At 45.4% G+C, this 21,825-nt stretch overlaps 1 protein-coding gene across 2 annotated transcripts; it reads right to left on the bottom strand.

Moving 5' to 3' along the window:
- Positions 1–332: 332 nt before the first annotated feature.
- Positions 333–20,290, bottom strand: Mfsd1 (major facilitator superfamily domain containing 1). 2 transcript variants are annotated; one of them, XM_059265460.1, is made up of 15 exons: positions 19,131–20,289; positions 17,326–17,378; positions 16,329–16,441; positions 14,462–14,504; positions 13,797–13,864; positions 11,791–11,899; positions 8,266–8,368; positions 7,508–7,606; positions 7,004–7,115; positions 6,241–6,297; positions 5,774–5,930; positions 4,356–4,453; positions 3,212–3,324; positions 2,240–2,287; positions 334–1,416 (listed from the first exon to the last, which is right to left on the bottom strand). In XM_059265460.1, exons 1-15 carry the CDS (start codon positions 19,288–19,290, stop codon positions 1,355–1,357), a joined length of 1,395 nt encoding a protein of 464 aa, XP_059121443.1. In that variant the 5' UTR covers positions 19,291–20,289; the 3' UTR covers positions 334–1,354. The 2 variants fall into 2 exon arrangements, with proteins under 2 accessions (XP_059121444.1, XP_059121443.1); XM_059265461.1 differs by lacking the exon at positions 16,329–16,441 and having other exon boundaries at positions 333–1,416; positions 17,326–17,374; positions 19,131–20,290.
- Positions 20,291–21,825: the final 1,535 nt, after the last annotated feature.

Raw genomic sequence — 21,825 nt, 5'->3', positions numbered from 1 at the left:
AATCAGTGGTGCACGTTACCCATTCTCCAGACAATCATTTCAGGGTCTTATCTGCAAAACAAAATACAAGAAATTACCAAAAAGCAGCTGGGGAAAAAAAAAGAGAGAGAGAGAGAAGCTCCACACAACATTCAAAATGAAAATTGTAACTTTGTAAGATGCATAGTGTGAAACACTATCATTTGTATTAGGATGGGGGTGCACATGAGTGCAGGTGCCCATAGAAGAGGCCCCTGGGTGCCCTGGAGCTGGCGAGATACCCCACATGGGCACTGGGAACTGACTTCTGGGCATCAGTAAGGACTACATACACTTAATCACTGAGCCAGCTCTGAAACCTTTCATTTCCAACTTTTAACATGAAAAACAAGAGCACCATCCTGCTTTAAAAAACACAGGCTATTATGCCAGACTTCAACCTATTCAAGTCACAAAACTTAACATCAGATGACGTGTATGTTTACAAATACATCTTTAAATCATAAGTTTAGTGGCTAGAATCTTTAGAAATAACAGGAAACAGAATTACCATCATGTTTTAGCACGTACTTATAAAACAATAACATAACCCCACACTACAGTCTTTCATCTGTTATGAAGGAATCTGAAAAAAGCGAACAGCATACTGATATTAGGATGCCAGCTGGACAGCCTAGAGTCCCCAGGGACAGAATGTAACACACGTGCTGTTTAAATAAACTGAAGACCTGCCTAGGTCAGACTGGCAAATCTGTGGGCCCATCTGTGGGGCACTGACCTGATTGCTAATTGATGCATCCCAGTGCACGTGGGACAGCATCATCCCTACACAGGCAGCCATGGGCTGTACATGAAAGGCAGGTAAGCGTGAGCCAGTGAGAGGGAGTCAGCAGGCAGCCTTCGGCTTCAGGCTCCTTGCCCCGACCTCTCTCAGTGATGGATGAGATTGTGACCTAGAAGAAACAGTTTCCTCCCCAAGCTGCTTCTGGCCAGGGCATTTTATCCCAGCAACAGAATGACAGCAGAACACAGGGCAAGATGAAACGTTACCTTAATTACTTTTTAAAAGGCGGACTGGAAGAACAGAAGGGCACAGCCCAGCACAGGGTGGAGGGCCAGGCCTTGCTCCACTAAACTCAAATCCCACAACCTGCACTGCCCAGAAGGCAAGCTCACTTCTTTTCCAATTCTGCCTTTAAGACTTGATATTCACCTTAAATTTTCTGAATTAAGTACGGATCTTGTAATGCTCTTTCCAGACCTGTGAGCTCTTAAAAATCAAGAAAACAACTCATATCTTTAAAGTCCAAATCAAACTTGAAATAAAATGCTCACAGTTAAAATTTTCAGGATACAATTTTCTCCCTCTGGGTACTCACTCGGTATGAGAAAGTTTTAATTCTTCCCTTTGTTTCGCAGAATAATTTAGATTCCCACCTAAAATGTAAATGAGTAGCCATTTTAAGCAATGTGAGTAATTAAAATTCAATCACACATACACAAATATTTGCACAAAAAGTTATGAAAGATAAGAAAGAAAAATATATAATCATACTTTAATTTTAGCTTTGTATATTTAAGTTTGAAGGTGTGTGTTGCTTCAGGTTTTTTAACTGAAACACTGTATTAAATGTCAGTATCACTGAAAGTTAAGAAAAATTAAAAGAAATCGAAATTTATTGTGTTATATTCTCTTAAGTATATCATGCCCTTGAGGCACAAGCAATTATCAAGATTAATAACGACAACATCAAGTTCTTATAAAAATACATTAACACATATTAGTGTGTATTGGTAAAAAAATATGTATTATTTCTAATTCTAAACCAAATATGTTCAACCTTAAAATGAAAATTAATTTACTTTTTATTTTTTAGATGATATGAGGGACTTAGGGAGTTTTGCTAATATACACCTGAGATTTTATACTATGAAACACGATCTTACTAGTGATGAAAAAGCCTAAGAGCAATTTTGATAGAAGGGGAGGTTTCAGAAAGTGTGATTATAAACATGGAGATCACTAACACACACTAATAAAACACTGGCCTCAAGAAGATCAAGAGAGCCGGGCGGTGGTGGCGCACGCCTTTAATCCCAGCACTCGGGAGGCAGAGCCAGGCGGATCTCTGTGAGTTCGAGGCCAGCCTGGGCTACCAAGTGAGTTCCAGGAAAGGCGCAAAGCTACACAGAGAAACCCTGTCTCGAAAAAAACAAAAAAAAAAAAAAAAAAAAAAAGAAGATCAAGAGAGCTGCTTACCTCGGGCACGGTTCACCAAATACAGACAGACCACGGCAAAAAGTGCCACTGGAAAACACAAGGTACACTTGTAAACGACGCCTGTGTAATCAAAACTAAAGCATAAACCAAACTCCTTTCCATTGGTGCGGTAGTTTGAACAGCTATGGCCTCCACAGACTCTTGTGTTTGAACGCTTGGCCTACAGAGAGTGGCACTATTAGGTGTGGCCTTGTTGGTAGAAGTGAGGTCTCAGATATGCACAAGCTGTGCCCAGTGTGTTACACAGTTCACTTCCTGTTGCCTGGAGTTCAAGATGTAGAATCTCAGCTCCTCTCCAGCACCACGTCTGCCTGCATGTGGCCACGCTTCCCACCATGATGATAATGGACTAAACCTCTGAAACTGTAAGCCAGCCCCAATTATAAGCCAGCCCCACTTAAATGCTTCCTTATTAGAGTTGCCATGGTCATGATGTCTCCTCACAGCAGTAAAAACCCTAACCAAGGTAACTGGCATTTTAAAAACACTGCACTTTTTTGTTTCTGAAAGCTCTCAAGTGCCACAGCGTTTTTCCTACAGGGATCACTGCTTATTAGCTCAGGAATGATAGGGCTAGCAAACTGCTGACACCCCACAGGAGGGAGGGAGCAGACACATCACACACACACACACACACACACACCCTCCCCCCTTCCTCTCTTCTCCTCCCCAGAACTCCTGGCAGCTCCTGGCCAGTCATTTCACGGTCTGCAGGGATTTCTCATCTGAAGACACCATGTGCCTTTACAAATGAACAAACCAGAACTTTGCCCTTAACTTTCCACCCAGAGCCAGTTCGGAGCCCAGAAGGCGGAGCTTGGCTTTCTGCCCTTACTAGCTCAGGCACACTGTCTAGCTCACTTTAAATGATATGGCAAAACCTAACTGTAAAAATATGAGCATTTTACTCTACGCTGTAAGAAGTCAAATGCTGCCACATGGCACACTCACAGGAAACACAGGCAATGAAGAACACCTCCAAAAGCAAGTATCCCCCAGTATCCAGTATCATGCCAGCAAGGATGGAGATGACGGCCAGCCCGAGGTTCTGAATGGACTGCATGCTAGGATTTCAAGATAAAATAGCATTTCATTCTCAAAGGTCTTCAGACAGACTAACTTCACTATTAATACTAGCACCAAAACCCACACACTGCTGGTGTCAGGAGAGACTTTCAGACAGGGAGCACGTGGATAGATGTTACTTTCTTGAGACAAGGAAGCTATGTAGCCCTGGCTGCCCTGGAACTCACTTTGTAGACCAAGCTTGCCCCAAACTCATAAAGATCTACCTGGCTCTGACTCCAGAGTGCTAGGATTAATCACCCCCAGCAGATTTTGGAGTTTATCCTGGACTGTCTCCGCTACTAGACCATCGGCTGCAGAACAAGTAAAAAATGCCCACCTGATGAATGAAAGGGAGAGCTACCCACACAGCAGCCACAGGACCAGCTGCAACCCCACCACCACCCCCGCCTTTGGGGGCCTGGGATATGGATCACCCTCCCCTGAGAAGGGCTCAGATGGACAGAGTGGTCATGTCTGCGATCGCCTCCTATGGGCTTTGGCTGACTCCAGCTGTCTTGCTAGGGCCTTACCTTGTTGGATGGCCAAGTGTCACTACATCTGACTGGACTAAGAAGTACCTAACAGAAAAGTACTCTTCTAGGCATGTCTGTTGGTCATGTCTAGAGGAATGACCTCAGTGGGAAAGACGTAGACATGGGCAAGCACCTCCCAAAGGCTAGAGGCCTGAGGCAAATAAAAGGGCAGTGTGATGGCCGCTTCCCAGCTGCCGTGATGGATCTGCCTCTCCACAGGCCCAGAATCAGTGGGGCCAAGAAATCTCTAAAGCCAGGACCTAAACTAAACCCTCCTGCACTGGGTTGTTTTCCTCAGATCACAAGTAGGGAAAGTGACCAGAAACACCACGGCAGTCGCTTAAGAATGAATTCACTGACATTTCTCGTCATCTGCAGGTTCAGCGCTGGCCCAGAACCCTGAAGATAACCACAATTAGGACACGTGGGGTATTACGAGAACTGATACAGCAGAAGGCGACATGTACGACACGCAGTGAAAGTGCAATACTTACAATCCATATGCAGTCCCCAGCAGGTGCTCGGGAACTACAAATGCCACCATTGGCCACAAGGCACAGGCAAGCAATGAGTAGGAGAATCCCAGGAGACTCTAGATAGGAAGGCAGAATGGTACAGTATACATCAGGTGACAGGTGATTTTCCTTGATAAAGATTAGTAAAAGTGACATAGTAGCTAAATCAAAATGTAAATACATTTTACTGTAATTGGACTAAAATTTCAAATATGTAAGGAAGTCTAGGCCTCTCTCAGTACTCTCCACTGTTTTAACCATTTTCATTCGTGATATAAACTGTCTGGGCCCACTGTGCAGTCAACGGCACAGAGGATTTGCAAAAAGTTCTTACCCAAGTTTCAGGCAAACTGATTTTCCTTAACTACAGATGAAGTCATCGAGGCAGCCGAGTTATTCTATTGCTGCCCGTGGAGAACCAATTCTAAACTGAAAAGCACAGCAGGGACCCACCCGCCATCGCCACCACTAGTCAGACACTGGAACAATGCCGTCAGACACTGGAACAATGCCGTCAGACACTGGAACAATGCCGTCAGACACTGGAACAATGCCATTTCCGCAATCCAAAAAAGAACTTGCCAAACACGGGGCGACAGGCCTTCAGAGGGAACCCTGAGTGCCAGGATGCTCTAAGCTACACAGGGTGGAGGTGACACTAGCTGTATGGAGCAAGAGTATGTCTCAAGTTTTAAAAAAAGAAAAAGAAAGTGTGAGCTGAATGTAAATGTAAATGTACCTATCAGACTGGTACATGTAGAAATAATGCTGACACCCAACACTAGCCAGGAAAATGGACACATCTGTGCACTGTGTTACAGATGAGGAGGAAGTCCCTGAGCATCGTGACAGAGGATATTCACTGTGCAAAGCTCTACAGCAGCACTCTACTCCTAGGACCTGGAGGTCCCTACAGGAAGACTTCCGGGGAACTGCCCACCACAAATTCTGATGCTCAAGATGCCCCTGTGCCAACAGATAAGGGACACAGCACTTTAGCCTGTACTCTGAAAACTCACACGGTGAAGACAACAAAAACGTCATGGACTTGCGGCCACCTTTTAGACCTACTAAGAGTCTGGACAGTGCTTTTAACGAAAGGACTTATTTTAATGAAGTTCAGAAAAATAAATGCAAGTAATTAGCTTTCCAGTCATGAGACTATTATTCTGTTTCAAATTCTACTTCAGCTTTGGAGGTTCCCTACTGAACAAGCCAAATGAAAAACAAATCTTACACATTAATAATTGATAATCCTTTTCTTAAAAAAAAAAATGTTTACTTTGTCAAAATTAACACCAAATCACTTCCCCTCGGCACCGCCAGCTGGGTTTGCTGGGCACACCCAACATGGACTTGGGATCTCTCTGAAGCCCTGACCACCCCCTAAACATTACCATAGCAATCCAGGGGTTCCAAAAGGTGAAGGCCAGCATCATGTGGGACACAAGGGTGGTAGCAACTGCACACAGAACCCAGATGACGTTCTTCCCAGTTTTATCCACCAGGAGTCCGAATACCGGGGACATGGGAGCTGATATGACATACACGATACTGCCCAGAGAGGACAAGAAGTTAACAGAATGCAGCACAGCATCTCTGAAACTACCAGACTAAGCAAGCCTAATCTGGTTAATGTAGCACTCATCTAAAATGACGACCAGCAAATAGAATTAGAAAAAAATCAATCTGAGAATTCTTTGGGTTTTTTCCTTCAATGCAAAGCCAGGCCCTTGCAATTAGATTCTGCAGTGTTGGGGGAGGGGGGCCGTGGTTACACGATTTTTGTGGACTCTATGCAGGGCCTGTGCTTATGAATACCCTGTATCACATGCAACAAGAACTTACAGAATTACAAAAATACCTGTTAATTGCACTTGCTGACTGGGAAGAAAATCGAAATTTCTCTATGAAGAAAACTCTAAAATTAAAAAGAAACGTGCGTACATTAGAAAGAACTACTTTGTGTTCAAGAAATAAAGACAAGTGAAAGATAACTCAAACGTTTAATAAGCTTTTCTTCCCCAACACTGTTCTCCTACTGTTATCTCTTATCCATCCTCATCCAGCCATCTGCTGCCGCTCTCACGGAACTACTTCACGGACTAGAGTAGGGTTGGCCCACACATTTTCAGAACACCCCGTTCACGGCAGAACTGCGGAGTTCCTTCACTGTGTAGTAAAGAGTGACTATGTGGTTTTAAAGGCCACACAGACATAAAAACACATTCCTACACACACATTTGCACTCCCACACTGCGGCAGCCAGTGGATGAGGCGAGCAGCAGACAAAGCAAGCAGGAACCTGCTTCGAACCCTGCATCTCGTCGGGCAGAACCGGCCCTGAGTGGACAGAAGCCAAGGCACAACTTCCAGTCACAGTAAACAGCCTCCTGATCCAAGAACAGAAAGGAAACTTTAAAAGTATTTCTTCGAGAGAATAATGAAGGTATTAAAACAATGTTAAGCCCGGAGCTGTCAATGCCCGGTGTATCCCAGAACATAAAATCATTAGTCTACATATACACAGTGTCCACAGAAGCAAAATGAACTACAGAAAGTCCCCACTCGTTGACGTGGCTCAGCTCTCACTGTAACTTACAGGTGGAAGGCTGGAGAATACTCACTTGCCCAGCCCGATGAAAGGGAACACCGCTGCGTAGTAGCAGATGCAGATGAGGAAGATCAGCCACAGGGGTAAGGAGAAGTCCTTTATATCAGTCAGCTTAATGACTTCACCTTGGGAAAGGGAAGTAATAGTTCATAAAACCTGAGGACCTTTCATCTACAGGCATCATTTTTATTCACATAATTAAACTTTTTTTTTCTAGAAAATTCCACAAACAGCATCTCTGAGATAACTTACCAAGTAATAGGAAGAAAAAAACAGAAGTTACAGTTGTTCCCTTCTATGGGAACTAAAATCATTTTACTAATATACAAAACAAAATCAAGAATGTACACTCTGTCATAACGTTTAAACAGAGGAATACATACAGAAATTTAGATGAGCAGAAATGAACCTGGAAATATAAACATTCAGCATCACAGCGCTGCACCGTGTTTAAGCTACTGTAAAGTATCATTAAAGGTCCCCTGAGTCCCACTCTTCTTTCACGCTGACGACGTACCTGTTTTTCCTTGTTCTTTATGAAGGATTTTCTCTGCTCTCCGGTCCAAATAAGCAAGGACCAAGGCACAGATTAGTGAAAGAATGCATGTCACACCCCCTAAATAAAGGAGAGAAGTTTTAGAAAAGGCCAAGGGCTGGGAGAAGCAGCACACTGCATAAAGAGCCACAGTGCAGCCACTGAGGAAAGGCATCCAGAGTCAGGGCTAAGAACAACCTACCACGCCACACGCACACAGGAGTACGCCAAGACCCAAAACTTTTCAGAAAATGGAGATAAATTATCTCATCCTAGATAAAAGAACTAGTTATGGGCAGCAAAGAATGAGCCGAGGCTCCTGGCTTTCAACTTGGTGGACTCCCCACCACTCCACACCACATCACTCTAGTGTCCTGGCCAAGCCTGAGCCCAAGGGCCCCAATCTTCCTCCCGCTGTCTGTGACTATGAGCTCCCCTGGACACACTCCTTGGCTGACCTCACCTCACACTCAGTCCCACTGAACATACAATACACAAATAAAAGCACTGAGGGACACGAGGGCCAATCAGATCCTGTTTCAGAAGTGGCAATTAAAGTACAAAGACATGACTGCCTATTTCTAAACAGTCCGAAGAACTAGCGAACTATGGAGGCAAAATCACATGCCAGCAGCAGCACAGGAGTCTGGCACTGAGTCTAGAGTTCCTTCCTCTTTGGCACAGTATCTCCCATGACAGGCCTCCAAAGGACCGGACGTGGGACAGAAGGACTCACTCACCAATCATGAGTGTCACTCCCAGGGTCGTATGGCCGGATGAACCCAGTGCAGTTTCAATCTTAGTATACAGCCATCCCATGAGGTTCATATTCACGGTGCTTCCCTGAGGAAGGGAACACAACAGGCCTCTCATCTATGAACACTCTGGGGGAGGGGTGTGTGGTTACTTATTTACTGATAGTATCTTAGTAAAGTAAGTGTAACCAGAATCCAGATTACAGACTACATGGAAGATAATCTGGATTATACTGAGGTGGGAAGACACACCTTTAATCCAGATCTTTTGAGGCGGAAGATAAACCTCTAACCTGGGCCACACCTTCTGCTGGAAGCCTATGTAAGGACATGGAAGAAGGAAGCTTTTGCTCTTTGCCTGCTTGAAATCTCTCCTCGATTTCAGTCCATTCCTTCACTGACATCAGAGCCTACTTCTTTGGGATTCCAGCATATACTGATCAGCTGAGACATCCAGCCCTGTGTACTGAACAACTATTGGATTCTTGGACTTTCTGTTCATAGACAGCCATTGTTGGATTAGCGGGACCACAGTCCGTAAGTCATTCTGATAAATCTCTTTCTATATAGAGAGAGGTTCATTCTATAACTTCCATTACTCTAGAGAACCCTGACTCAGACACTTCGGGTGTGCTATGAGGCTTTAAACGTCTCATCATTTCCAACATGCTCTCTCTGCCTCCCCCTTTCAGATGAAAATCTGAGCGCTCCACTATTCCAGCCAATATGCTTCTGTTCTGCCATCACAGGCTCTGACCCTCTGAAGCCTACGCCCAGTTAAACACTTTCTTTTCTAAGTTGCCTTGGTCATGGTCACGATGTTGTTACAGCAATAGAAAAGGGACCATGGTAGGGGGCTAGAGGTGAGAGAACTTGCCATCTTGGGAAGCCTCCCTCTGCAATCTTGGAAAGCAGCTCTGGCTGACTGACCTGGTAACTTTCCTCCAATTGGACCACAGAGGCAGAAACAAGGCCGCAGCCACTGTCCGGCAGCAGGCCAAAACGAGAAAGATGACTCTGAGATCAGGCTGTTGGAAGTACGGTAAGACGTGCTCGGGATCCGTATGTTTAGCTGGGGCAGCCAAAAGGATTTACTAACAGCAAGTATGTGGGAGAATGGGAGGAGGTGGGACTCGGGCTGGCACCGCATGAAGACAGTTGCCCTTGAGGGGGAGGAGAAATGCCAACAGGAGCTGGTCTGAGGAATGGCGGGGAGAACGTGGAGAACTGGGTGTAGGGTAAGTTCAGTCCAGGGGAACTGAACAGCGTATGAGTCAGAAATGGAAGAGAAAAGCCTGGACAGAGACAGCTAAGGGGAAACACTGGACAGGCAATTGCCTGTGGAAGTGAAGAATGTAAGGGAAAGCCTAGACAGGCGACATAAACTCAGAAGCCAGGCCATGTTAATCAAACCTGCAAAACTAGGTAAGATCTGGAGGGCTGTGAGTGCAGATCAAAGGTCACGGGCTAGAGCACTCCCACATTTACAGCCATGAAGGGGGGGGGGGGGGGGGGTGCGGCTGACAGAAAGGCAGGAGACACGAGACAGGGCCTGAATCTCACGAGATGACAGGAGGGGGGTGAAGTGGCATTGCAAACCTCCTACAGACTGCAGACAGACACTCCTCAGAGGCAGGACTGCCGCTGTAATGTCACCTGCCTTAGTGCTTATTGAAACAGTAAGCCTAAGAGGAACAACTTATAAAGGAAAATCAAGAGATACTCAACATCCCCCCCCCCCCCCGCCCGCTCCCAGCCAGAGCTAGGGTGGGGATATTAGAATACCTGAGTGTCTTATGGGATGTATTCATCAAAATCTAATGCTGGTTTCCTGGGTACCCTCCCTAAGACAAAATGTGAAACACCATGATTATTTCTAATTCTAAACCCCAGGAACACTAGCTGACAGAGTGAAGTCCAATGAGGTGTGAGCATCATGGTGAGGGGACTGAAACTCCTGTCGGAGGGCTTAGATGACCATAGGAAATAAACACCTCTGATCAAGAACTGAAGAGCCGATGACGTTTTATTTCACGGCAAACAAGACAAAAATGAACACTGAAGGAGAAACAGTGGGATCGGTCAGCCTAAGCCCTTTGTGGAAAAAGGCTTCATCTGTGTGAACTTGAGTTTCAAAAGTTTGTGGTGTCACACACCTTTATACCTAGGACTTTAAAGGCAGAGGCAAGCAGTTCTCTGTGAGTTCAAGGCCAGCCTGATCTATACACAGCAAGTTCCAGACCAGCCAGGACTCCACAGTGAGGCTGTCTTAAAAAAAAAAAATGAAAAAAAAAAAAAATTAACTGATGGAGAATAGGCTACTCCACCATAGAAAGAGCTTCCCACCAATGGTAATGTGCAAGTAGAACCTGGATGGGTCACTATAGAGACTTTTGAGGCAGGGTGCCAAAACTGGTGAGAAATTAGGCAAGCTGTTTAATTCAGACACCTTGAACTAATGAATGTTCACTTTGCTGTCTTATGCTACTTATTGAATGATCTACTGAAGACAAAGTGTGGTGGCTTGAATAGGTATGGCCCCCATGGACTCATGTGTTTGAATGGGTGGCCCACAGGGAGTGGCACTATTAGGAGGTGTGGCCTTTATGATCAAAATCACTGATAACGGCTTATGTTGGAGAGGCTGGAGGGCTGGAGGAGAGAGGAGAGGGGGGCCTGTGGTTGGTATGTAAAACGAATAGAAAATTAAATTTCTTAATAATAAAAAAAAGGAAAAAATTAAAATTAAAAAGTAAAAAGCATTACACACAAAAAGGGGTGTGGCCTTGCTGGAGTAGGTGTGGCCTTGTTGGAGGAAGTGTGTCACTGTGGGGATGGGCTTTGAGGTCTCCTATGCTTAAGCCACTCCCAGTGTGGCACACAGACTCTCTCTGCTGCCTGCAGATCAAGTTGTAGGACTCTCAGCTCTTCCCCAGCACCGCGTCTGCCTGCACGCTGCCAAGTCCACGATGACAATGGACTAAACCTCTGAAACTGTGCGCCAGCCCCCATTAAATGTTTTCCTTTATAAGAGTTGCCATGGTCACGGTGTCTCTGCACAGTAATAAAACCCTAAGACACAAAACAAATGTCATTCTAAGTCCTAGAGAAATACATAAAAACAGAGGCTAGAGAGGTGGCTCCCTGTGCAGTCGGGGGACAAGAGCTCCGATCACAGCGTCCACTAACAACCCAGTGTCCCCTGCATGCCTGAGAACACAGCTCTGAGGACACAGGAGACTGGAGCTTGCTGGCCTGATTGACAAAATGCCTCAAGCGAACAGGTAGAGAGTGGCAGAGGGTGGCAGAAACTGACAACCAATGCCATTTTCTGACCTCTGAATGCAGAGGCATCTACACAGACCTATAAAGACACAAGTAAGTGTTTTTGAAAGTGATATATAAAAAGCAATGCCTACTTCACACCCAAGTGTGCCCGAGCATACTTCAAAGACTCTGAAGAGATAATTTGCTTCCCACTGGGCCCCGCTGGGCTGTCGCCATACTTACAATTCTGGCCATGCTGAGTTGGAGTCCAAACACCAGGTTTAATTCTTTGCCTTTAAACCAACTCACAGCATACGTATTCTGGGCAACTGCTAAGGACTCTCCACCGATCCTAAATATGGGAGAAGAAAAGTCATAGCTTTGAAAGAAATCCCAGGTAGAAATTTTGACACTCCTTTGAATGGAGGTAGGCTTGAGTACTTCAGCCAATAAGACATAGTGAAGTGACTACTGTGTGGCCATAAGCATCCCAAAGATGGCATCTGCCATTTCAATTCAACACTCACAGCTGGAGCCCTAAGTTACTTTGTACAAAGGGTACCCACCCCCATCCTACACGAAAGCAAGCCACACAAGAAGTGCCACTTGAAAATAAACAGGTTCTTCAAGGCACCCAATCCAAGCATCCAATATGCAAAACCACAAGCTTCCAAGATGATTCCAGCTTCCAGCCTTCCATGAATCTCTGCAGCAGAGATCCCAGACATCAGGACACAGACAACCTACTCACATACTCTACCTGCCTCAAATGTAAACAAAATGCAATTATTATTTTCTATTGTGATGTGTTGGAGTGATCTGGCTAGCTGAATTAGCAATCATGACAGATACCATCTGTCCTATACAAAACTCTGATATGGGAGAGCGTCTTTCATTCACATTTTGTAATGAAACCTCACTTTTCAGGCCAATACACAAAGCTCTTGCATAGTCAACATTCTTCTACTTCTTGGGTTTCAATGTTCTTTCCCTTGGTTCCACATATTTATCAGTACCCCTTGAGACCCATTTCAAAGCTTTGTCACCTCCTCCACATCCTAAAAATAAGTCCTGCCGTGGCTCTGTCCTAGTCCAAAGGTATCTCCCTTCTCATCTACAAATAAGTTCCCACACTTCTTTCTACACTCTCCCACTTCATCCACAGGCCATTTTTAACCACATTTTTGCTCCAGAATCTCTTCCATGCTCTTGTGTATATTTATTTCCTTCAGGCATACAACACATCTATCTGCATGCCCTTGGCATTCTGTCTACTGTATTCCTCAAGGCAGGAAGCCCAAGGCTTGACTCAGAACAGGACTGTGAAATGGACACGGAAGTTACATGGGGGCCAGTCAGGCTAGAGATACTGTGCTACTTCAAGACACCTGAACGGGGGAGCAGAAAGACATACACACCACTCTCTAAGGAAGAGTATGATGCCTGGAGTAACCAACCTAGAAATTGATGGTCCATACTTTTGGGAATGAGATTTAAATTAGTCTAAAATACAATCAAGTTTTTAAAGCCCAGGAAAAGCTTCTGGTGAAGCTTACAATATCAAACTCTACAATTAAACACAATCACTCAAAACACTAAGTCTTCATTAAAACAAGTACCTAAGAAACACTTACATACACATAAGCTACATTTCAAGGGTCTGAAATAATTCCTCACTGGTGGAACACGGTCCAAGAATGGAGTTGTATGAGAATTCTGAGTGCTTGTGAGAAAACTCCAAGAACATAAGACAAGAGTCTTGTGACTGCAGTTTCTTCAATAACACAAAAATGTTCTTGGAATGTGTTTTCATGCCAGGTGTGGCGCTAGGAGTAAGTTTACTTCATTACAGCTGGCTGTTGCTGCTTATATGCCTCTTTGGAAAAACATGCTTTGGCCCCATCTGGCTTGTCAGCATTTACAGCTTGTCCTTGTGATTGGCGGCTTGAATCATGTGACTCTTCTTAAGCCTCAGAGTATAAATTGTCTGATGCTCTCAATAAAGTTGACTATTGCATGAGACTTTAGTCTGTCTCATTTATTGGCTCCATTCTCCTAGGTCCCACCCTTTTAGAGCAGTCAACACCTCACAAAAGATACTGATGTATTTCTTTTAAATCCTTAATAAAGGACTAGTAGTGTGGATGTGTGGATAGGTTGGGATATGGAAGGCCCTGGCTTTAATCCTCAGCATCAGAAAGATCCTTAATAAACATGCTAAGATAACATGAAATTATGGTACAACTTACCCAAAGACAAACCTCCCAAACTCCATCAGCCAAAACGCATTAACTATTCCACCCAGTGCAAAAATAACCTGTAAACAGTAATAGAAAAATAAATTCAGGATATTCTAAAGGAATAGGCAACATGATAAATCCTCATTCCCAGAATAATTTTACTAGCCTGAAATAATAAATCTGAGAAATTTAAATATTAATGCTCATGCATTTATCAGGACTTATAATCACCAGAAGGCAAGCCTCCAGCATACCTGTGAGGGATCTTCTGGGTTAGGTTAACCCACGCATACATGCCCACCCGAATGTGGTGGTACCATTCTATGAGCCCAGTGGCATCACAGGAGAAAGCACTGGACGTGCACCCTCACTTCCTGTTTCCTGACTGCAGACATTGTGTGACCAGCTGCTTCATACCCCCACCAACATGCCTTCCCCTCAAACTGTGGGCCGGAATAAACCTTCCTCCCTCCTAAGTGGCTTCTGTCAATCACAGCAATGAGGAAAGCGGCTAAGACAATGTAATTTAAGGCTTCAAATAAATTACACCACATGGACATTCATGGGCCTGATTAATCAAGCTGGTCATTCGTTAAATATACTTTTGCCAAGGGAATTAAATAAGACTTCAGAGTCATTGTCGAGGAATGAATAAATATTTTGACCTTTCTTACCTGTCCAATGCAAACGAAGCAGCTGAAAATGACTGTGCCCCATCTGTGTGAGAGAGAAAAAGCTCATTTCCTCATATGATTGCTGGTAATCACAGAGTCCTCTACTCATCAGCTGTCTGGGTTTTCTCTGCCCACCCTGCATTCCAAGGAAGAGGAATGCTCATCTGCAACTTTCCTAAACCAAATGCTAATGTACAAAACTCCAGTGTTCTGATGGGACCCCCAAGGTTCAGTGATGGCACAAGTTCATTCACATCATCATCCCCTCTTAAAACCTCAGCAATCTTCCAAAAAGTTCCCAGGGTCAAACCATTGAGAAGTGCAAATTCTTTATTAAATTTCTGTTCCGAGTTTGGAAGTGGAGGCTAGTGAGATGGCTCAGCAGCTAAGAGCACTCACTGCTCTTGCAGAGGACCTAGGGTCAGACAGCCTACAGTGCCTGTAACTCCAGCTCCTGGGTATGTGGTCCTGGACTGGCCTCTGGACACCTCCACACAAGTGACATAAAATAAAATGGCATAGAAATCAATCTTTATTTTATGAGCTTAGGATTAGGTCCTAGAAAATTCTACAGTAGATAACTGAAGTGACTATAATTCTTGGTAACTAAAAACTACTTTTAGAAGACACATCTTAGGCAAGTTAATGGAGTTCCAAGTCCAACTTTAATCTAAGTAATAATACTTCATCAAAGCAAGTAAAATAGCAGGGTTAGAAGAGTCTTCAAAGTCAGCAGAGCCAACTGTACTTCTGAAACCGAAATCCACTCAAAAATCCTTGTAAAATGGCCACACCATCACCTGAATGTTCTCTACAGCTGGAAAACTCAATCAATGTCTCCAGACAACTTATATCACCCCTATGAACAAGCAAGTGCCTCCTCCAAATAAAGTGGAATTAGTTTCCCTTCAAATTCAGCTAATTATATCCCTTGAGACCCAGCAAAATATATTTAACACTTCCATCATACTCAACTACTTAAGATTCCTAAAAGCAAGCCCCCGAGGCCGGGCGGTGATGGAGCACACATTTAATCTCAGCACTCGGGAGGCAGAGCCAGGTGGATCTCTGTGAGTTCGAGGCCAGCCTGGTCTATAGAGTAAGATCCAGGACAGGCACCAAAACTACAGAGAAACTGTGTCTCGGAAAAAAAAAAAGCAAACCCCCCCAAACCAAATCACACGAGTCTTCAACCCTCATCCCTCAGACATGGTTTGAATCCACGCCAGCAGCTTCACCCCTGCCTTCTGAGGGAACTCCCAGCTGTGTTTGCTAAGTCTTCACGTGAAACAGCCAACAAGAAAGGCATACAGCGCCAAAGCTTACAGTGCTATTCCTCTTCAGCATCCAATGGGCGTGGCCACAAAAAACGTCAATGGCCAAAGAAAGGCAGAAACAGAGGGAAGTCTTTCATCTTACCAGAACTGAGGGAGGGATGTATCTCTACCTATGTGCAGACTTTCCATCTCCAACTCTCATTTAATCCCTGTAGACACTTGGGAGGTAGAAATTGTTACCACACTTAGCAGTGAGGAAGCTGAAGGACAGTTGGGACTTGACCAAGTAGCAGCAAGAGGACTCACACCTGGTTCGTCTGACCCAAATTAAGAGCATAATTAACCTCCAGAAACTGATGCCCTTACTGCATCAACAGCATTTACTAGGCCTGACCCTAACTGATCAACAAAGCCTCAAGGACAAAGTCTAAGACAAAAACAATCTTTAAAAACAGAAAACAAATCCTCATGTCCACCATCAGTCAATTCACAAGTCTATTTAGTTCTTTGAGGAAAAACTTCAACCCATTCCTACAATCCCCTAATCACCAGTTAAATTTGCCCACAAATTAATTTTTCTGCAAGCTTACCGTATTCCAAATATTCGGTCTATCAAAAAGCCACCCAAGAAACACAACACTACATTGGGCCAAGAATACCAGGCGTACAGCAGCATGAATTTCATAGTATTCACTTGCATGTCCTATATAGGAAAAAAAGAAAACTTTTTTCCAAATGGGTTCAACAATTAAATCAAAACAAACAGTGGTTACAGCTGCACTTCCGTACAGGGTAAGTTTCTTGAGACTCTCACAGAAGCTACAATCCTTGCACTAAGAAGAACAGTCACACATGGAAATGTCTTAATTCTACATACTAATCCAACCTCATGGATTCCAGGACCAGTCACTGGTATGGGGGCCAACTCAGTCTGTTTCTATCTCCTACATCCTTATGTCTTCATTTCTGCCTGAATTATGGACTCCTCCCACACAGAAAAGAATCATCTTTGCCTAGTCTTACGGCCCCTACCCTCTTCAATTCCTATTAGAATGCACAAGACAACCTGTACATCTTCCCTCTGCTCAGTGGCTTAAAAAAAAAATGTAGACAACAATGGTCTAAATGTCCAAGAAACGACAAATATCAAATGCAATTTTACAATTCAAAACTATTCTAAGAATGCTGATAGGGACAATACTCAGCAAACTGCATCCACATTTATAAAAGTAAATAACAATAGAGCTTATCCAAGAAGGCCAAAGCCATTCCAGAAACCACTTACTCAGATAGACATCGGGTGTCTACATTCTCAACAAAAACTAGCATTTTTAGCAATATTGTGGACAGAGATCACAATTATCTACCTAAAGAATCAAACTATCTGTCATAAATGTGTCATCCACGAGTTCTTTGGGGAAATGGATTTGATCTCCAGAAGTCTGCAGCTTGTGGGTTTGCTGATGACAGTGGAATACAAAGTAAGTGGACATTTCAGATGGGGCACCCTGAAGGTCATGGTATTTCATCATCTGTAAATCAGTGCTCCAGAACGAAGAGCAGGACAAGAATGAATAATCAACTCACCCGTTTAACCTGAGTCTGGAGGGCAGCGGGACTGTCATAGCAAAAATAGCTACCTAGGAAAAAAAGAGCACACATTTCACTCGGAACGAGAATGTCTACACAAAATTTTCAAGTTACAATTCCTAATTAGTAACTACTCTGGGTGTTTAAGATTTACACTATTGCTGACACCATGGAAACTATTTCTAGACCACTTCCTTAGCTACCACTCAAAGGAACTTCCACAATTTAGCAATGCGCATACCCAGCAAATACTAGAAACTTAATTAAAAGGTCAACATCGACTGTTTTTAATCATTTTGTTCTCTTCATGCTTCCTATGCTTATTACTGAATTCATATATTCGTGAAATAGCTTCCTTTTCTTTACTTAAAGCCACAACACTAAAAATTCTATATTCTCCACAGCTGCATGTCAGCTGTCATCGTTTTTCTTGAAAGCAGAATTAATTTCAGCTATTCAAACCAAACCAGTATTTCAAACAGATTCTCATCCTGCAAACAAAATACCCAGGAGCAAATGACTGAGAAAATGCCGTGCTAGAGACCAAAGGATCAGATGAAAACATAACAATGTCTCCTGAGGAGGTCGAGACAGGAGTGGGGAGAGGGCTGTTAAGCATGACCTGGAGATGCATCTCAGACGTAACTGACAAGCTTGAGGAGGCCCCAACATAACACTGCTTCTGTTTCTGCACTGACTCTCCAAATACACAAAGCTACCAGTTCAAAGGTGGGCGAGGTAACTAGAGAGGCAGGACTCTGGCTTCTCAAACCCAAACTTTTAGCCCAATCTACCTACCAAAAATAAGCTGTCGGCTTGAGTAGGGACAATTTCTTCAAGCGTTTTGCCTTTGTTTCTTGGTTATTGATTCTAAACCTAGAACTTTTGCTCCTGATTTAGCTTCTAATAAGAGAGTCCATGGCATGGTTTGTTTGTTTGTTTGTTTGTTGAGACAAGATCTCACTCTGTAGCCTGGCTCCCCTCCCTAAGTCTTGGAGACCCACCTGTCTCTGCCTCTCAGTACTGGGGTTAAAGAAGTATACCACCATGCCCACCCGGCTCAGTACTTCTTTTTAAATGGTATGGGCTCTATATTTCCAAAAAATAGTCAACAGTGTGGACGAATTGCAAAAAAACCAAAGCCCAAAGTATCCTTTACACACCAGGAGCATACATTTCTGAATCTGATCCCTGAAATGACACTTTGAAGCCAAGCCAGTATTTACGAATCGGAACAGTTGCAGCGTAAATTAAAAACTGTAACAAAGGAGGTAAAGACTTTTGTAAAAGTATCTCAAGAAATTGCTTTCGGAGGATCAGATTTCTTAAGTGAAACCAACCACCTCAAAACAAGCGGGGTCCCGCAGGACTGCTTCACATAGGAAGGAAGGGTAAGAAAAGACGCCTGCTGTCAGGATGCCAGCAAGGTGCAGTGTCCCAAAGCGGGTGTGAGATCTAAAGGAACGCCAAGGAAAGCGCGCGGGCGGGGGAGGGAGGGAGGGAGGAGGATGTCCTTTGGGGAAGAGAAGAAAAAGGACTTGGTCAACAACGCTCAGAAGTCTCCTGAGCACGGTACTCCAGGGGAAATAGCCGAGATTCCTTCTCATCGGCGTCCCCAGGGAGGGACTGCTGCACTCTGGGACTTAGCAGGACCGAAAGTCGCCAGCTCAGTCCCCAGGCCTGGCTCGCGACGACTGGACAGAGCAGTCCAGTGCTCCGTCCCAAGCCCGGGTGGCAGAGCGGATCCGGGGACACGAACCCCAGAATCCCCCGATCGTTCTCCCTAGCCCTCCCCGGCTCACCGAAGCCAAGGAGGCACATCAGCAGCAGCACCACGAGCCGGTGCGCCAGGTGGCTGGGGTCGCAGAGCGCGGGCAGAGCGCGCGGGGCGCCCCGGACCGCGCTGTCCCCCTCGGGGCGGTCCCCAAGCAGCGCCCGCACCTCCTCATCCTCCTCCTCCATCGGCCCGCAGATCGGAGCGGAGCAGGAAGCAAAAGCCGGGCTGCAGGGACAGCGCTCACGTGACCGCGTGCGCTCACGTGACTCCCGCCGGTCACGCCCGGCCCCCGTGCTCACGTGAACCGCTGTCCACGTGGTGGCGGGGCATTTGTATGCCGCATTCTCCGCTCTGCCAATGTGGGTGGGATGAGGTGAGGTGGGTCGGACCCGGCCCTCTGCCGGTTAGCGTCTGATTTAAGACCGGGAGGGTGTGCCGATGCAGAATCCCCAGTGGATGGCTCGGCTTGAGCAGCTAGGGACCCCAAAATGCAGCGTCCTTCTCACAGCTGAGTCCTCCTCTCCCTCACTTCGCCAACTCTTCATGCTCCCAGACCGCATGTATCTAGCACTTATGTACTGGGAAGGGGCCAAGTTCTCCCACCTCGATCATACGGGTGAGAGAATTTACGTGGGGAGATGGATAGAAACTGATCATGTGGAGGGCGGCTGGCCGAATGACTGCAGCGGGAATGGGCGTTGAATTCCTCACAAATGTCTGACCTGGGTTTTATACGTTTATAATTACACGTTTATATTGATCTTCGAATAAGAGAAGGAAGTCCAGAGTAGAAACGTGAAACGTCCTAAATGAGGAGCCATTCAAAGTTGTCCAGCAGCGTATCAAGACCACTCGGTTTGGTTTGAGGAACTCGATTGGGCAGCGCAGCCTGCTACCGCTCTTTTCCAGGTGTCCCAAGTCTTTGCCGTAGAATTTGGAGTGTTGCAAGGCTGGGTGCTAAGTAGCTCTGAAACATGCAGCCGAAGTGGAAGTGAGAGGCTCCAAGCCTGACTCTGGGGAGTCCATAGGAATGGCGCAGAGTTCCAAAGACTTGCCTACAAGGCAAGGGATGTGTTTAAACCATGGCGGACGAGATCTGGAAGAAGAGGAGGACTTTTGAGTGTCTCCCAGATTTCTAGGTTGGCCCTCAAAGAGATCCCAAAGGGGGAATGGGGAAGTACAGGAGGAGTGTCGGAGGAGAGATATGGAATGTTTACATAGAACCCGCTTTCTATCGCCCATTCCCCCGACTAACACCTCCAGCACAATGGTCTCACACTCCATCTTGGGCTTTATTCCTTCACTCAACATCAGTTGTATGACAGTGAGGGGCCTAGACCATCATTTTACACTTGTTGACTTTGCCCACAGGATAGACAACTAAACGTCTTGAGCTGGTCAGTTTTATGTCAATTCCACACAAGCTGAAGTCACTTGAGAGGGGGGAACCTCAATTATGAAAAAGCCTCCATCCCCCCATGACCTCTCGCCTCTCGAGGGAGAGCTAGCCCCAGGGTAATGAGAATGGGAGAGCTAGTCCTGTCCCACACCAGCTGCAGCACTCAGGAGAGTGGGCCCCACACCTCACCTGGGCAACACCATAGAGCGGACCCTGGTGCTGCCGGTGCAGGTGAGCTGGCCCCCGAGGGCAGGGTGTGAGAGCAGGATTGGCCCTGTCCCTTGCTGCCTGCTGCATCAGGTGAGCTAGCTGGGGCAGTGCTGGAGAGCTGGCCCTGGTGGAGAGGATGAGGGGGAGCTGGCGGGCTGACCAACCCAGCTACCACCCAGGCCCAGAACCAGGACTATGAGTTGGCCCACCCCAACATCCACCCCATCTAATGAACTGGTCCTGCAAATCCAAAGCTGCAGGATCTCCACGACACAGGCCACCAGCAGGATGTCCAAGAGGAGTCCCAGGGAGGGCCCAGTATTGTCAGTGTGGCGGAAGCCAGAGGCATCAAGCCAGACCAATGACTCACTGCAAGGAATACTTGCAAGTAAAGATGTGTGGGCTAAAGGGTATACCATGTGACTCACTGGGCCACACTACAGCTTCCATGACAGGATTTTTTTTTGGTAGGCTTGGGGGGAGGTTGCAAGGGCAAAGGGTAGATATGAAGGGATAGGGAGATGAATAAGATCAGGATGCATGATGTGAAATCCACAAAGAATCAATAAAAAGTTTTTTTAAAAAAAGAAAGAAAGGAAAAATACTTTAAAATAAAAAAAGAGAAAGAAAAAACCTGCATAAGATCAGGCTGTATGTAAACCTGGAGGGCATTTTCTTAATTAGTGATTGATGTGGGAAGGTCCAGCCCATTGTGGGTGATGCCATCCCTGGGCTTAAGGTCCTGAGTTCCATAAGAAAGCAGGCTGAGCAATAAGGAGCAAGCCAGTAAGCAGCACTCCTTCACAGCCTCTGCATCAGCTCCTGCCTCCAAGTTCCAGCCCTTTCTGAGTTCCTGTCCTGATTTCTTCAGTGATGGACTACAATGAGGAAGTATAAGCCAGATAAACCCTTTCCTCCCCAACTTGCCTTGGTCATGGATTTTCTTTTTTTCTTTTTTTTTTTTTTTCTTTTTTTTTTTTGGTTTTTCGAGACAGGGTTTCTCTGTAGTTTTGCGCCTTTCCTGGAACTCACTTTGTAGACCAGGCTGGCCTCGAACTCACAGAGATCCGCCTGCCTCTGCCTCCCGAGTGATGGGATTAAAGGCGTGTGC

The sequence above is a fragment of the Peromyscus eremicus genome, chromosome 6 (assembly GCF_949786415.1).
Source record: "Peromyscus eremicus chromosome 6, PerEre_H2_v1, whole genome shotgun sequence".
In the NCBI taxonomy this organism is placed as follows: Eukaryota; Metazoa; Chordata; class Mammalia; order Rodentia; family Cricetidae; genus Peromyscus; species Peromyscus eremicus.
The sequence above is the reverse complement of the archived record's forward strand: the minus strand, read 5'-3'. Positions and strand labels throughout refer to the sequence as shown.

Excerpts from the sequence above, each read along its gene's own strand:
- Mfsd1 (XM_059265460.1), bottom strand. The coding sequence starts at position 19,290 with ATGGAGGAGGAGGATGAGGAGGTGCGGGCGCTGCTTGGGGACCGCCCC. Across the intron at positions 14,505-16,328 it reads GACCGAATATTTGGAATACG|ATGGGGCACAGTCATTTTCA; the intron begins GTAAGCTTGCAG and ends TCTCTCACACAG. Across the intron at positions 7,116-7,507 it reads TAAAGAACAAGGAAAAACAG|GTGAAGTCATTAAGCTGACT; the intron begins GTACGTCGTCAG and ends CCCTTTCCCAAG.